The 15,006-nt window shown below is 48.6% G+C and overlaps 1 protein-coding gene across 1 annotated transcript in view; it reads right to left on the bottom strand.

Moving 5' to 3' along the window:
- The window catches only part of CFAP157 (cilia and flagella associated protein 157), a 261,513-nt gene that overhangs the window by 83,138 nt on the left and 163,369 nt on the right, over positions 1-15,006 (bottom strand). The window contains exon 5 of the mRNA XM_069609140.1: positions 14,602-14,732. Coding sequence (XP_069465241.1) covers positions 14,602-14,732 — 131 coding nt within the window. The remainder of the gene's footprint in view (positions 1-14,601; positions 14,733-15,006) is intronic.

Below are 15,006 nucleotides of genomic sequence, written 5' to 3' on the forward strand. Positions count from 1 at the left end.
CGCTTCAAGTATTGCCATGGGGGCCGTATTGTCTCAACAAAATCCTGAAACCGGATGCCTTCATCCCATTGCCTTTTGGTCAAGGAAATTTTCCCCAGCAGAATTAAACTATGCAATTTCTGAGAAAGAACTCCTAGCAATCAAAAGCGCACTGTGTGAGTGGCGACATTACTTACTAGGAGCAAAACACACGATCACAATAATAACAGATCATCAGAACTTGCAATGCTTACGCTCAGCAAAAGCTCAGTCTTCTAGGCAGCTCTGTTGTGCCCTATCCTTAATAGAATACGACTTTGTAATCACCTACCACCCCGGAGTTAAGAACGGGAAAGCGGATGCGTTATCCCACATTGGCACAGGAGAGGAAGTCTACAATGCCCGTAACCCGGTGGATATCATACCCAGCCATAAAATTCCCGGCCTCTGCATCGGCCCATCTCCGTTAAATACTCTGCAGGAAACAATAAAAGAAAATGGACCTCATTACACGGTAGGCAGCAACCATGGCGCTATTAGCGCCATGGTTGCCACCGGTATTTTACCGCATCCGCCTTGGTAGATGGCAGAATTACCGCCCTACTCCAAGGTGGGCGGGGGAGGTAATTCCCCATTCACCAAGGCCCTTCCCCATTCCCATTTTTGCCCCCATAGGGCATAATGGGAATGGGGAAGGCGCTAATTACGGTACCGCAAATTGCGGTACCGTAATTAGCTCCAAGGTCCCTTTGCGGCACCCTACTTTAACGGCTGGTAAAACCAGCCGTTAAAGTCTGGTCCCGCAAAGGGAACTGGTAGTAAGGCGGAGGGTTTACTGGTACCGGTGCCCTTACCGGTACCGGTACCGGTAAACCCCTACCGCCTACCGTGTAATGAGGCCCAATATGTCTGAAGAAGACCTACTGGCTTGGGACACAAAGGGAGATCAGTTCACCATTCAAGACAAACTACCATACTACCAAAAACGCTCTACGTTCCAACTAAGGACCTGTAACAAGCAGTCATATCAGACTACCACGACTTGCTGTTAGAAGCCCATCTGGGTATAGCCAAAATCATGAAGAAAGTAAGCAAATCTTATTGGTGGCCAACTTGGCGAGAGGATATTGCCACCTACATAGGCACCTGTGAGGTGTGTGCCCATGACCAAGTGCAGGGTGGCCGAGAGGAAATGGCTTGCTTCATGTACAACCTCTGACAAACTGGCCTGCGCCTGCTCCAAAGGCAATACTGGCTCTTTGTCCTAACCAAGAAGAGAGCCCATGTCCAAGCCTGCGTCTCTACAGCATCCAAGAACTCGGCTGAACTCTTTAAAATCTGCAAGGAACTGGCTAATCCTGCCGCAGTCTCTACCTCTCCTGTCCCTTCCCAGGCCCTCTGCACGGCACTCGCTTCTCACTTCATGTCTAAAACTCAGCACATCCTGTCCTCAGTCTCCTCCTATCGCCCCCTCCCTCTATTTCCTGCTCTTCCTCTGGCCCTTCTGCAGCCACCCCCCCTCTCCTTCTCTGCCTTTCCCCTTTTCTCTGCAGATGAGGTTTCTAGACAAGTACGATCTATGAAAGTCTCATCAAAACAGGTTCACCCCTGTTCCTCCAAAACTATCAAGGACCACATCGACTCCCTGGCTCCTGCCCTGGCTGATTTCTGCAATCACTCCTTCGCCACTGGAGTCTTCCCATCCCAAATGAAGCACTCCGGTGTGCACCCTCTTCTTAAAAAAACCTCTGCCGACCCCTCCTGCCCAGCTAACTATCGCCCAAATTCCATCACTCCCTTCCTGGGTAAGCTCCTGGAGAAACTTGCCATCTCCCAGCTTAATTTCCACACTGAATCTGTTGGCTGTCTTCATGACCATCAGTCTGGCTTCAGAGCTGCCAGAAGCATGGAAACTGCTCTCCTGAACATCCGTGAAGACCTGCTCTCCAACCTTGATTCCAACACCCTGGGCGTTCTCATCTTGCTTGATCTCTCTTCTGCCTTTGACACCGTCAACCATGCCATCCTGCTCAACCGTCTCCGTGATAACCTGGGTATCACTGGTCAGGCTCTGGCGTGGCTGACTTCTTTCCTCTCCGACCGACCCTCCCAGGTCTAACTTGGGTCCTTCCTCTCTGATATCTTTTTCTCTACCTGTGGTGTCCCCCAGGGATCTAACCTCTCTCCCTGGCTGTTCAACCAATACCTGGCACTCCTTGCCCACTGCATCGCCGCTCTCTGCCCCAACTTTCAGTGCTATGCGGATGATACCCAGCTCATTTTCAGGCTACCCTCGGCCTCCTCCTCTCCTTCCCTCATCTCTGACTGTCTGTCTGCCATCCAGGAGTGGTGTGCCGCCAATGACCTCTGCCTTAATGCCAGTAAGACAGATTCTACTCTTCGGCACACCCACTCCCTCCTTCCCTGCAGCTCTCTGGCCGGCCTGTCTTGGCCCTCTTCCTGCTCCCACCTGCAAGGCTAAACATCTTGGGGTCATCTTCAACTCCACACTCTCCTTCTCTCCTCACATCTCTGACGTCTCTAAGAAGTCACACTACCAGCTGCACCTCCTCAGCGGTATTCTTCCTTTCCTCTCCTTCCCACAGAAGCTCACCGTCTCCAGACTAATGCACCAGTCTCTATCTAAATCTGCCTGCCTCAACTCTCCGCCCTCTGCAATTTATCCAGAACAGGACTGCAAGACTTGTCCTTGGCCTCAAGCCCAGGGATCGTATCTCTCCAGGACTGAAATCTCTGCACTGGCTCCCAGTGGCTGCGAGGATTAAGTTCAAAACACTCTGCATTGTCCACTAGGCCTTCTGGGGTCTTGGGCCAAAATACCTTCAACTCTCTCTTTCTAAATATTTTCCCTCTCGAGGTCTTCGCTCATCCGCCTCAGGGTCAGTCGCTTCTCCAAGTAACGAGTTGGTGGTAGATCTCTCTCTTCAGCAGGGGCCTCCCTCTGGAACAGCCTTCCTGCCTCCCTGAAACTTGAGGAGAACCATCTCTGGTTCCGGAAGCACCTCAAAACGTTCCTCTTTGCTTCTGCTTTCCCTCCCCCGCTCCTCTGCTGAATTCTTGACATAAACTGCACTGGTTAACTGGCCACCCTTCTGATCCCGGGACCAGGCCCGCCAGTTGCCCACCTGCACTGCCTCCCTAGCAACCCCTGAACCTGGGGACTGTTTTCTGTATCCCCACAGTCCCCCTGCCAGCACTTATGTCTGCACTCACCTGCACTTGCCACCTGCTGGCCGTTTTATTATCTTATTTATTCTACTAACTCATGTATTGCACTTCCCCCTCTCCCTTCCCCCACGCACTTTTCCCTTTCCCCCTTCCCATGCACTTGCATGATCTGAATGACACCTGGCCTAGTAGGATCGTTGTCGGTTTTCCCTCTGTTCCCCCTCCCTTGCCTTGTCGCGCCTTGAAACACTTGTGTAAAGGCGCATTGTAAATGCCATATCATATCACTCGACTAAAACACTGACTGCTGGGTATAGGTACCCTAGATTTCTCAACCATCCAACAAAGAAGCACTCAACTAATACATTGAATGCTGTATATAGGTGTCCCAGACTTCTCGCCCATTCAACAAAGAGGGACTCGACTAAAACACTGAAGGCTGCATCTAGGTGTCCCAGACCCCTCACACATCCATCAAAGAGGGACTTGACTAAAACATTGAATGCTGGGTATAGGAGTCCCAGTCTCCTCAACCATCCAACAAAGAGGCACTCGACTAAAACATTGAATGCTGGGTATTGGAGTCCCAGACTTCTCAACCATCCAAGAAAGAGGAACTTGACTAAAACATTGAATGCTGGATGTAGGTGTCCCAGACTCCTCAACCGTCCAACAAAGAGGCACGCGACTAAAACATTGAATGCTGCATATAGGTGTCCTAAACTTCTCAACCATCCAACAAAGAGACACTCGACTAAAACATTGAGTGCTGTGTATAGTTGCCCTAGACTTCTCAATCATCCAGCAAAGAAGCACTGAACTAAAACATTGAATGCTGGGTATAGGAGTCCCAGACTTCTCACCCATCCAACAAAGACGGACTCAACTAAAACACTGAATGCTGGGTATAAGTCCCATACTCCTGAACCATCCAACAAAGAGGCACTCAACTAAAACATTGAATGCTGGATATAGGTGTCCCAGACGTTTCAACCATCCAACAAAGAGCCACTCGACTAAAACACTAAGTGCTCTGTATAGGTGCCCTAGGCTTCTCAATCATCCAACAAAGAAGCACTTGACAAAAAACACTGAGTGCTGGATATAGGTGTCCCGGACCTCTCAACCATCCAACAAAGAGGCACTTGACTAAACATTGAATGCTGGATATAGGTGTCCCAGACTTCTCAACCATCCAACAAAGAGGCCCTCGACTAAAACATTGAATGGTGGATATAGGTGTCCCAGACTTCTGAACAATCGAAGAGTTTGAAGGCATCAGGAAGAAGGGCACAGACAAAAGATTCTAAATTCAAAATAACCAAGTTTATTAACTTAAATGTCAGTATGGAAAAATGCCTAACTTGCCCTATGCTAAGGTGGGATTTCCCTAACTAAATAAGTCAGAGTCAAAGAGTTCAAATTAGGAATCGGTCTGTGTCCAAAACCTATGCTTGCCCTCACAACTATAACTATACAATGTGAAGGGATATTTGCAACCAAAAGGAAAACAATGTTCAACACAAAGTCCTGAGCTTCTACCAGCTTGCATCTCTCTTTGTTCCAAATCACACAATTTAAATGATCTTGAAATTAAAGGCTTCTAGTCAGAACTCTGGGTTCCCTTCCCCAAGTTCCAAGTGCCACAATTCCAAAAGAAACACAAAATGTCCTTGTCTTCTATAGTTTAGGATTTTGTTTTCAAGTGTATAGTTCAGATAATGTTGTAGCTTTCTTTCAGGCTGAAAATTTCACTGTAAATCCGGCTTCAGTATCCTTTACTCACCTGTTCTTTTCACATCCTTTTATATTGCAGCATACAGTGATTGGTTTATAATTATATTTATTTTAGCACTTCTATGTGTGCGGATTTGTATTCATTTAAACTTTCTTTCCTCCTTTAGATTTCACCTGTTTAATTCTGTTTTGCAGCAAAGTCTTAGTTCTGTGTAACAGCAAAGTCTTAAGTCAATTCAGTGTTCAATAATTAGACTTCTGGCTTAGGGTTTGTTTTCCCTTCATATGGAGGTCAATAATGTTCGTTTCACTTTCAATGCAATGTTCGATGTACGGGAATTCAATAATTGTTCGTTTCACTTTAAATTCATAATTCAATGTGGGGAGACCTTCGAAAACATGTTTCTTGTTACATGCGACCACTTCGATGCAAATATTCCCTTTTATTTAATACAGAACAAATGTAACAGTTCATGGCACTTTAATTAATTAGTTCGGGATTCAGAGACTTTCAAAAACGTGTTCTTTGTCACATGCATCCACTCTGATACAAAGTATTTCCCTTCGTTGTATTGTTAACAGATATAGTTGTTAGTTTCCCTTTAATTGAGCAATTCACTGTTCCGAGACCTTTGAAAATGTGTTCCGTGCTACATGCGACCACTCCGATGCAATGTATTTCAGGAAATGCAGGAAGTACACACATGCGAACCGGGATTCTCAAGCATTAGAAACTCACTGGTCGCTCTGAATGCTTGTGCTGCAGCGCGGGTCAAACAGCCTTCTTCCTTCTGTGTCAGGGCACCAGTATCTGCCCCTCAGACACTCCTAGGGTGTTTCTCCACCGCAGGGGAATGAGCATGTTGAATGGAAAGAAACGGGGTAGCCTTCCTGCATGACTCCCTTCAACCTTCCTATTCAGCGGTCGGGTCCTCTGCTGCCTACACCGATCTCCTGGTCCTGCCCCTGTCGATTCTCTCTGCCACTGGGTTGGGCTCCATTTATAAACCTGCAGCCCCTTGACAGGATGCAGGTGTGGATGATTATTCAGCCCTGCCAGACTCATTATAGGGACATGCTTGACCTTTACTACTCTCAGCAGGCATCTTCCTCTTCCCAGTACTAGAGTGGTAAAACAGCATAGTCTTCATTGCTCTTAGTTGCCTCTTCTTCGCCCCACTACTGTTAAGTGTCAATTATGGAGAAATGAGGGGAACTGGCCCATAAAGGTTGGGGAAGGGATGGGTTGGTTGTTACTAGGGAAAGGGGGATACCATGTCTTGCCCAAGGGCACCCCACTCTCAGTTCCAAAGGATCCTTCACCCAGGTGATCCTCCCACACTTCTCCGACCCCAGGGTCGGAATCCAATAGCGATGGCCTTTCCCTGGCCACCTGTGCAGAGGCTCCAAGGGGCTCAGGAGTGAGAAAACCCTCAGGCTTCTCACAAGAGACTGTATGAAAACCTGTTACATGTTTACTACAGAAGCAATGATGCCAACTAAACATGAGTGACAAACGAAGCACAAAGATGAAGGCCATCACTAACAAGCTTCCCTAGAAACTATTGAAATCAGGTTTTCCTTAAACTTTGCCTCTGTGAGTCCATTTTCTACATTGAGTCTGTCCTCCACCCCCTTTCCTTTCTACTCTTCTCTCCCCCCAGCAGCATTAAGTGCTATAAGAAAATGCTACCTAGATAAACATATAATGGAAAGTGAAGCTTGCAGAGAGGGATGGGTCACTGGTTTCATTCCTCCGTGCTGCATATAATGGAAAGTGAAGCTTGCGGAGAGGGATGGGTTACTGGTTTCATTCCTCCGTGCTGCATATAATGGCAAGTGAAGCTTGCGGAGAGGGATCGGTCACTGGTTTCATTCCTCCGTGCTGCATATAATGGAAAGTGAAGCTTGCGGAGAGGGATGGGTCACTGGTTTCATTCCTCCGTGCTGCATATAATGGAAAGTGAAGCTTGCAGAGAGGGATGGGTCACTGGTTTCATTCCTCCGTGCTGCATATAATGGAAAGTGAAGCTTGCAGAGAGGGATGGGTCACTGGTTTCATTCCTCCGTGCTGCATATAATGGAAAGTGAAGCTTGCAGAGAGGGATGGGTCACTGGTTTCATTCCTCCGTGCTGCATATAATGGAAAGTGAAGCTTGCAGAGAGGGATGGGTCACTGGTTTCATTCCTCCGTGCTGCATATAATGGAAAGTGAAGCTTGCAGAGAGGGATGGGTCACTGGATTCATTCCTCCGTGCTGCATATAATGGAAAGTGAAGCTTGCAGAGAGGGATGGGTCACTGGTTTCATTCCTCCGTGCTGCATATAATGGAAAGTGAAGCTTGCAGAGAGGGATGGGTCACTGGATTCATTCCTCCGTGCTGCATATAATGGAAAGTGAAGCTTGCAGAGAGGGATGGGTCACTGGTTTCATTCCTCCGTGCTGCATATAATGGAAAGTGAAGCTTGCAGAGAGGGATGGGTCACTGGATTCATTCCTCTGTGCTGCATATAATGGAAAGTGAAGCTTGCAGAGAGGGATGGGTCACTGGTTTAATTCCTCCGTGCTGCATATAATAATGAAAAGTGAAGTTTGCAGAGAGGGATGGGTCACTGGTTTCATTCCTCCGTGCTGCATATAATGGAAAGTGAAGCTTGCGGAGAGGGATGGGTCACTGGTTTCATTCCTCCGTGCTGCATATAATGGAAAGTGAAGCTTGCGGAGAGGGATGGGTTACTGGTTTCATTCCTCCGTGCTGCATATAATGGAAAGTGAAGCTTGCAGAGAGGGATGGGTCACTGGTTTCATTCCTCCGTGCTGCATATAATGGAAAGTGAAGCTTGCAGAGAGGGATGGGTCACTGGTTTCATTCCTCCGTGCTGCATATAATGGAAAGTGAAGCTTGCAGAGAAGGATGGGTCACTGGATTAATTCCTCCGTGCTTCATATAATGGAAAGTGAAGCTTGCAGAGAGGGATGGGTCACTGGTTTCATTCCTCTGTGCTGCATATAATGGAAAGTGAAGCTTGCAGAGAGGGATGGGTCACTGGATTCATTCCTCTGTGCTGCATATAATGGAAAGTGAAGCTTGCAGAGAGGGATGGGTCACTGGTTTAATTCCTCCGTGCTGCATATAATAATGAAAAGTGAAGTTTGCAGAGAGGGATGGGTCACTGGTTTCATTCCTCCGTGCTGCATATAATGGAAAGTGAAGCTTGCAGAGAGGGATGGGTCACTGGTTTCATTCCTTCGTGCTGCATATAATGGAAAGTGAAGCTTGCAGAGAGGGATGGGTCACTGGTTTCATTCCTCCGTGCTGCATATAATAATGAAAAGTGAAGTTTGCAGAGAGGGATGGGTCACTGGTTTCATTCCTCCGTGCTGCATATAATGGAACGTGAAGCTTGCAGAGAGGGATGGGTCACTGGTTTCATTCCTTCGTGCTGCATATAATGGAAAGTGAAGCTTGCAGAGAGGGATGGGTCACTGGTTTCATTCCTCCGTGCTGCATATAATGGAATGTGAAGCTTGCAGAGAGGGATGGGTCACTGGTTTCATTCCTCCGTGCTGCATATAATGGAAAGTGAAGCTTGCAGAGAGGGATGGGTCACTGGTTTCATTCCTCCGTGCTGCGTATAATGGAAAGTGGAGCTTGCAGAGAGGGATGGGTCACTGGTTTAATTCCTCTGTGCTGCGTATAATGGAAAGTGAAGCTTGCAGAGAGGGATGGGTCACTGCTTTCATTCCTCCGTGCTGCATATAATGGAAAGTGAAGCTTGCAGAGAGGGATGGGTCACTGGTTTCCTTCCTCCGTGCTGCATATAATGGAAAGTGAAGCTTGCAGAGAGGGATGGGTCACTGGTTTCCTTCCTCCGTGCTGCATATAATGGAAAGTGAAGCTTGCAGAGAGGGATGGGTCACTGGATGCTACCTAGATATACATATAATGGAAAGTGAAGCTTGCAGAGAGGGATGGGTCACTGGATGCTACCTAGATATACATATAATGGAAAGTGAAGCTTGCAGAGAGGGATGGGTCACTGGTTGCAGTTCATTCCTCCGTGCTGCATATAATGGAAAGTGAAGCTTGCAGAGAGGGATGGGTCACTGGTTTCATTCCTCCGTGCTGCATATAATGGAAAGTGAAGCTTGCAGAGAGAGATGGGTCACTGGATTCATTCCTCTGTGCTGCATATAATGGAAAGTGAAGCTTGCAGAGAGGGATGGGTCACTGGTTTCATTCCTCTGTGCTGCATATAATGGAAAGTGAAGCTTGCAGAGAGGGATGGGTCACTGGATTCATTCCTCTGTGCTGCATATAATGGAAAGTGAAGCTTGCAGAGAGGGATGGGTCACTGGTTGCAGTTCATTCCTCCGTGCTGCATATAATGGAAAGTGAAGCTTGCAGAAAGGGATGGGTCACTGGTTTCATTCCTCCGTGCTGCATATAATGGAAAGTGAAGCTTGCAGAGAGAGATGGGTCACTGGATTCATTCCTCTGTGCTGCATATAATGGAAAGTGAAGCTTGCAGAGAGGGATGGGTCACTGGTTTAATTCCTCCGTGCTGCATATAATGGAAAGTGAAGCTTGCAGAGAGGGATGGGTCACTGGTTTCATTCCTCCGTGCTGCATATAATGGAAAGTGAAGCTTGCAGAGAGGGATGGGTCACTGGTTTCATTCCTCCGTGCTGCATATAATAATGAAAAGTGAAGTTTGCAGAGAGGGATGGGTCAATGGTTTCATTCCTCCGTGCTGCATATAATGGAAAGTGAAGCTTGCAGAGAGGGATGGGTCACTGGTTTCATTCCTTCGTGCTGCATATAATGGAAAGTGAAGCTTGCAGAGAGGGATGGGTCACTGGTTTCATTCCTCCGTGCTGCATATAATGGAATGTGAAGCTTGCAGAGAGTGTTGGGTCACTGGTTTCATTCCTCCGTGCTGCATATAATGGAAAGTGAAGCTTGCAGAGAGGGATGGGTCACTGGTTTCATTCCTCCGTGCTGCATATAATGGAAAGTGAAGCTTGCAGAGAGGGATGGGTTACTGGTTTCATTCCTCCGTGCTGCATATAATGGAAAGTGAAGCTTGCAGAGATGGATGGGTCACTGGATGCTACCTAGATATACATATAATGGAAAGTGAAGCTTGCAGAGAGGGATGGGTCACTGGATGCTACCTAGATATACATATAATGGAAAGTGAAGCTTGCAGAGAGGGATGGGTCACAGGTTTCATTCCTCCGTGCTGCATATAATGGAAAGTGAAGCTTGCAGAGAGGGATGGGTCACTGGTTTTATTCCTCCATACTGCATATAATGGAAAGTGAAGCTTGCAGAGAGGGATGGATCACTGGTTTCATTTCTCCGTGCTGCATATAATGGAAAGTGAAGCTTGCAGAGAGGGATGGATCACTGGTTTTATTCCTCTGTGCTGCATATAATGGAAAGTGAAGCTTGCAGAGAGGGATGGGTCACTGGTTTCATTTCTCCGTGCTGCATATAATGGAAAGTGAAGCTTGCAGAGAGGAATGGGTCACTGGTCTTATTCCTCCGTGCTGCATATAATGGAAAGTGAAGCTTGCAGAGAGGGATGGGTCACTGGTTTCATTCCTCCGTGCTGCATATAATGGAAAGTGAAGCTTGCAGAGAGGGATGGGTCACTGGTTTAATTCCTTCGTGCTGCATATAATGGAAAGTGAAGCTTGCGGAGAGGGATGGGTCACTGGTTTCATTCCTCCGTGCTGCATATAATGGAAAGTGAAGCTTGTAGAGAGGGATGGGTCACTGGCTTCATTCCTCCACGCTGCTGTCTTTTTCCTCCCTTCTGCAACTGGGGGAGAGGAATGCAGAAAGTGCTGACTCTGATTCTGGTTGCACAGCACTTCTTCCTCTTTTTACTTAATGAAAAACCAAACTGTTGTGGGCCATGAGAGGACACCCCAACCTCCCCACACCCCCTGATCAGGAATTGGTGTTAGTGGTTGGTGAGAGGGGATGGGGAAAGGATGTCTCTGGAAAGGGAGTGAGAAGAAACTACTCAGGAGGTGGAGCAGGAACAGATCTATTCAAATACATAGAGTAGCTAGGCAACCTTATTTAGTACGGCCGAGACTTCAATTTACAGAGATGATTATCACCACAATGAAGAGAGCAGAACCTCTGCAAACAAATATGGTGCAGCTAATATGGTCAAGTGCAAGCATGAGAGTTATCTGATGTGGGCACCGCAATCGGGCATGGGGGGAACACAGAGGCTCCAACATACGCCAAGTCCAGAAGTGCAGGGCTGGAATCGCTCTGCGGCTAGAAGGACAGTCAGGTAGGCAGAAGCTTTGGACCCGTGAGGAAGGACCGATGGGCTGCTCCTGCTCTTAACTCTTCATTGGAAAGTTCAGGGTATGTTTGATGTTGCAGCAGGCCAAAAAAAGTCAACACACTTAAGATCCCATTTGCAGGACTAGCACTGGAGGATTCAGGAAAGGGCCGCTTACCTTTTGGAAATGTAGTTCCCTGAGGCCACAAGATGTGTGTTGAGTTAGTTATTTTAGGTTAAAGTTTTGATGGTCTCTACAAGTCTAAGTTAGTCATAATACGGGTATCTTCCTTCTAGCGCACTCAACTATTAACAGGGGCCGATCCCAGCTGCTATTGCAGCCTCCCCAGACAAGGGACGAGAAGGAAGCCCGCGGGGGAGCAAGGGCGCGGGTGTTGGTGTCCCGCGGAGCCGTTGGCCAGAAGCCCAGGAGGGCCACCGTACGTTCGGAGGGGAGGCCACGCCCCCTCCCTACTTCCTCTCCACATTATCCCCGCAGGGCAGGAAGCCCGCGGGGGAGCAAGGGCGCGGGTGTTGGCGTCCCGCGGAGGGTGTTTGCGGACCCGTGGAGGTGTACCATCTGGACTTGTCCCTTTGACCCTGAGGCGGCACAAGGACACAGTGTTTCGTCGGTGAAGAGGGAGGCTTGGCCTGGATCCACCTGGGAGAAGAGGGTGAAGTAAGTGCAGGCGAGGGACTGTATGAGGAGCTGTTTGTCTGTGTGTCTTGGACAAGAGGGCAGAAACACTGGTGTGGACCCACTAAACACGCAATGTCACTCCTCAAGTGCCTAAGAACTTTGAAAGCTCATGGCCCACTGAGGAAACCTCCCCCTCCATCACCAGCACTCTCACCCTTCTCCCTCCCTTCATTTTGTTCTGAGGTTCATCTCGCCTGCCAAGAGAGGGGTTCCAAACCCAAGCGAAAGGTCCTGGCTGTGAAGAGGTTTTGCTCCCAGGATCAAAAGGGAGCGCCAGTCAGAGCCCTAATCTTGGATGTGCAAAACTCTGGCCCAATTCATGGGGGTGAGCCCTTCTCATGTTCCCCCGAACTCCCACCTGAGATGAAAGATGGGGGCTGTCGGCTGCCACAGGGGGACAGTATAGCTGCCGGACAAGGGATCAGGGAAGGTCCAATACCTACCAACCATGGCAGTCTGTCTGATCCTTGTGTAGGAGGGGATTGTACCTCTAAGCCTCAGGAGGACCAGGCTATTATAGGCCCCAACGGAGGAAGACATCCAGGCCCGTTGCCCCATCCATCCACTGCAGATGTGATCTCTCCCCTTGTCCCCACCTTGAGCTTCAGTCCCCCCAAGGTGTTATCCGTCCCTGGAAATCTTGGTCTCGGATCAGAGATGCCAGAGTCCAATGAGGGAGGCACTGCAGGAATCGGAGTACTAGTCAGCAGCTATCCCCAGTAAGCTCCTCTCCTGCTAGCAACATCGTGGCTTCCACCCCGTCACCAGGCTCTAACATTCGTGCCAGCCCGGGAAAGGCTCTTTCTAGCTCAGCTCTGGGTAGCCCAATTGCGGGGGGCAGCTCATTTATTGTCGGCGACCTTGTGTGCAATCCCTCCCTGGGCAACAGAAGTTTCGGGAGTGTACCTATGCCCACAGTGTGCCCATTGGCCAGCCCCTCTCTCCACCTATCACCACTTAGGGTGTCCAAACAATCAAAATGTGAAACCTCCCCGGCTGTAGGGCCGGTTATTAACCCCCCAGTCGAGGTGGATCTGTCACTCGGGGGGTGTAAGCGCAACCAAGTTTTGGCTGAGTTGGCTGCTATTAGAAATTTGCTTACAACACTAATAGCCATTAAGGGGAGGGAGCAAAGGGAGGGGGAGCCCTTTCCCATTCCGATTGTTTGTAAGGGTCTCTCTGACTTTTTTCTGGCACACCCCAAGAACCAAGCCCCTCTGTGTCCTGAGACTATAGCTCCAACATCTTCTTGCCCTAGCCTGTTGTCTGAGATTGCACATTCGGACATTGGAAAAGATCCCAGGGCAGGCGGCACCAAGCACAGTGAGCTTGGTGGGGTGGCGGAATTTGTCCCAAGTCCAGTAGTTCTAAAAAGCCCTAATCATGAGGGGAAGATTGCCTATGGACCACGGCACAGAGACGGTCCATCTCAGCCTCCTGTTCAAGTCCAGAATGGTCGAGCTACAGTGTATCTTCACAGGGTACCTAAATTGGAAAGGAACATGTTGGAGTCTAGGGAGTCTCTTGTAAACAAAAGTGTACACTGGTTACGATACATGAGAGGATGTTCCTATGTGTCCAGGGCAACCTTGGTAGGCTGTCGGAGATTGTCCAGTGTGGGCAAGAGCTTGGAGGACATAGTGGAATTGGCCTTTTGGGACTGGAGAATGGCAAGCAGGGTCCTGGGTCAATGGGGGGGGATGGGAGGGACACCAGGGAGCGGAATTCTAATCAGCCCACACTCATATTTAGGCTCCATATCGCCCATGTGGCCAGTCAGGAGGACCTACCCCCTGTCTGGGGCAAACCTCACTCCCCTGGGCCGTGACCGGACAGGCTTTTTGGGGGTCAGGCCCAGGCAAGGGGAGTTATCCAGAGGGTGATGGGGGCCTATGTTTCACCCTTTTCTCTCCCTAAGAGACTCTTTGCTGTACTATTCGATTATATGGTCTATTGATTGTAAATGCTTTTTGTGTGTTGTTTTTGCTTTGTGTTTGATGGATTTTTTTCAATCCGAATAAACTTGTTGACTGACTGACAAGGGACGAGAAGGTTTCCCACATGTTTACATTGGCTAGAAGAAAGAAACATGCAGGAAAGCAGGAGGTGTTGCCTTTTAAGTGTACTGAATATATGACAATCTCTGGTAAAAGTCAAGGTGGCGGCTGTCCATTAACAGACACTTAAAGTAGAGCAGGTCACAACAGGGGAGGGAATGAAGAATAAAGCCCAACAGAAAGGTGACCAGAGAAATGGGCGAGTTTAATAGGTGCGCAGGGAGGGGGGTTGTTGTACTCCGACAGGTAAGCAGGGAGATGTTTTGGGTAAATGAGTGGGTGGTGGTGCACTTGTAGGACAACAGGGTGCTGGGGGGTCTTTGGAGGTGAACATAGAGGTGGGTGATATAGGGATGAATATGGCAAAAGGAGAGGTTTTGGAACGAAAAGGGTAGTTATTCGAGTCAGATGTGAAAAGGGTGGTGGTTGTGGGCAACAAGTGAACAGAGTGGTGAAAGACGTTCTCTGGTAAACATGGTGGTGGATTAGACTCAGAGGTTATAATGGTTAGCGGTGGATCGGGTTGTGGGATAGGCTTAAAGAGAAAAGGGTGCAGGTATGGTTTCAGAGTGAACAGAGCTGCGGGTGCAATTTAAGGGTGCACAGGAATGGGTGACGATATACCTTAGAAAGTTGTTCTCGTCTTGCAGATTTTTGTAGGCTTTCTCCAGAATCATCAACTTCTGCTCCTTCTCTGCAGCCTCTTCTAGTAACACCTGCTGTTCGTGGCACTTATCCTTCAACATCCTGACCAACTGCCGAAACAAAGGGAGAGTGCATGGACTATTCAAAGTATCTGTAACACTAGAGTGCAGGTAGTGAGTACAAAAAAGCTACTCCCTGTAAAAAGATTCCCTGGTGTGGCCATCTCCTAAAGCTGGGCTTCCCTCGGCTGACCCCTGCGGACAAGGGGAGGAGTCGGAAAAACAACCTTGTTACCCTTCTCACTCTAACATCTGCGGCATGAAGATCAGCTGACGTCTGCGCTCCGGCAGCCCTGCATTCTCTTCCTGCCCTGAGCAACCTATG

This window comes from Ambystoma mexicanum, chromosome 8 (assembly GCF_040938575.1).
Source record: "Ambystoma mexicanum isolate Mex_15411 chromosome 8, UKY_AmexF1_1, whole genome shotgun sequence".
NCBI classification, from domain to species: domain Eukaryota; kingdom Metazoa; phylum Chordata; class Amphibia; order Caudata; family Ambystomatidae; genus Ambystoma; species Ambystoma mexicanum.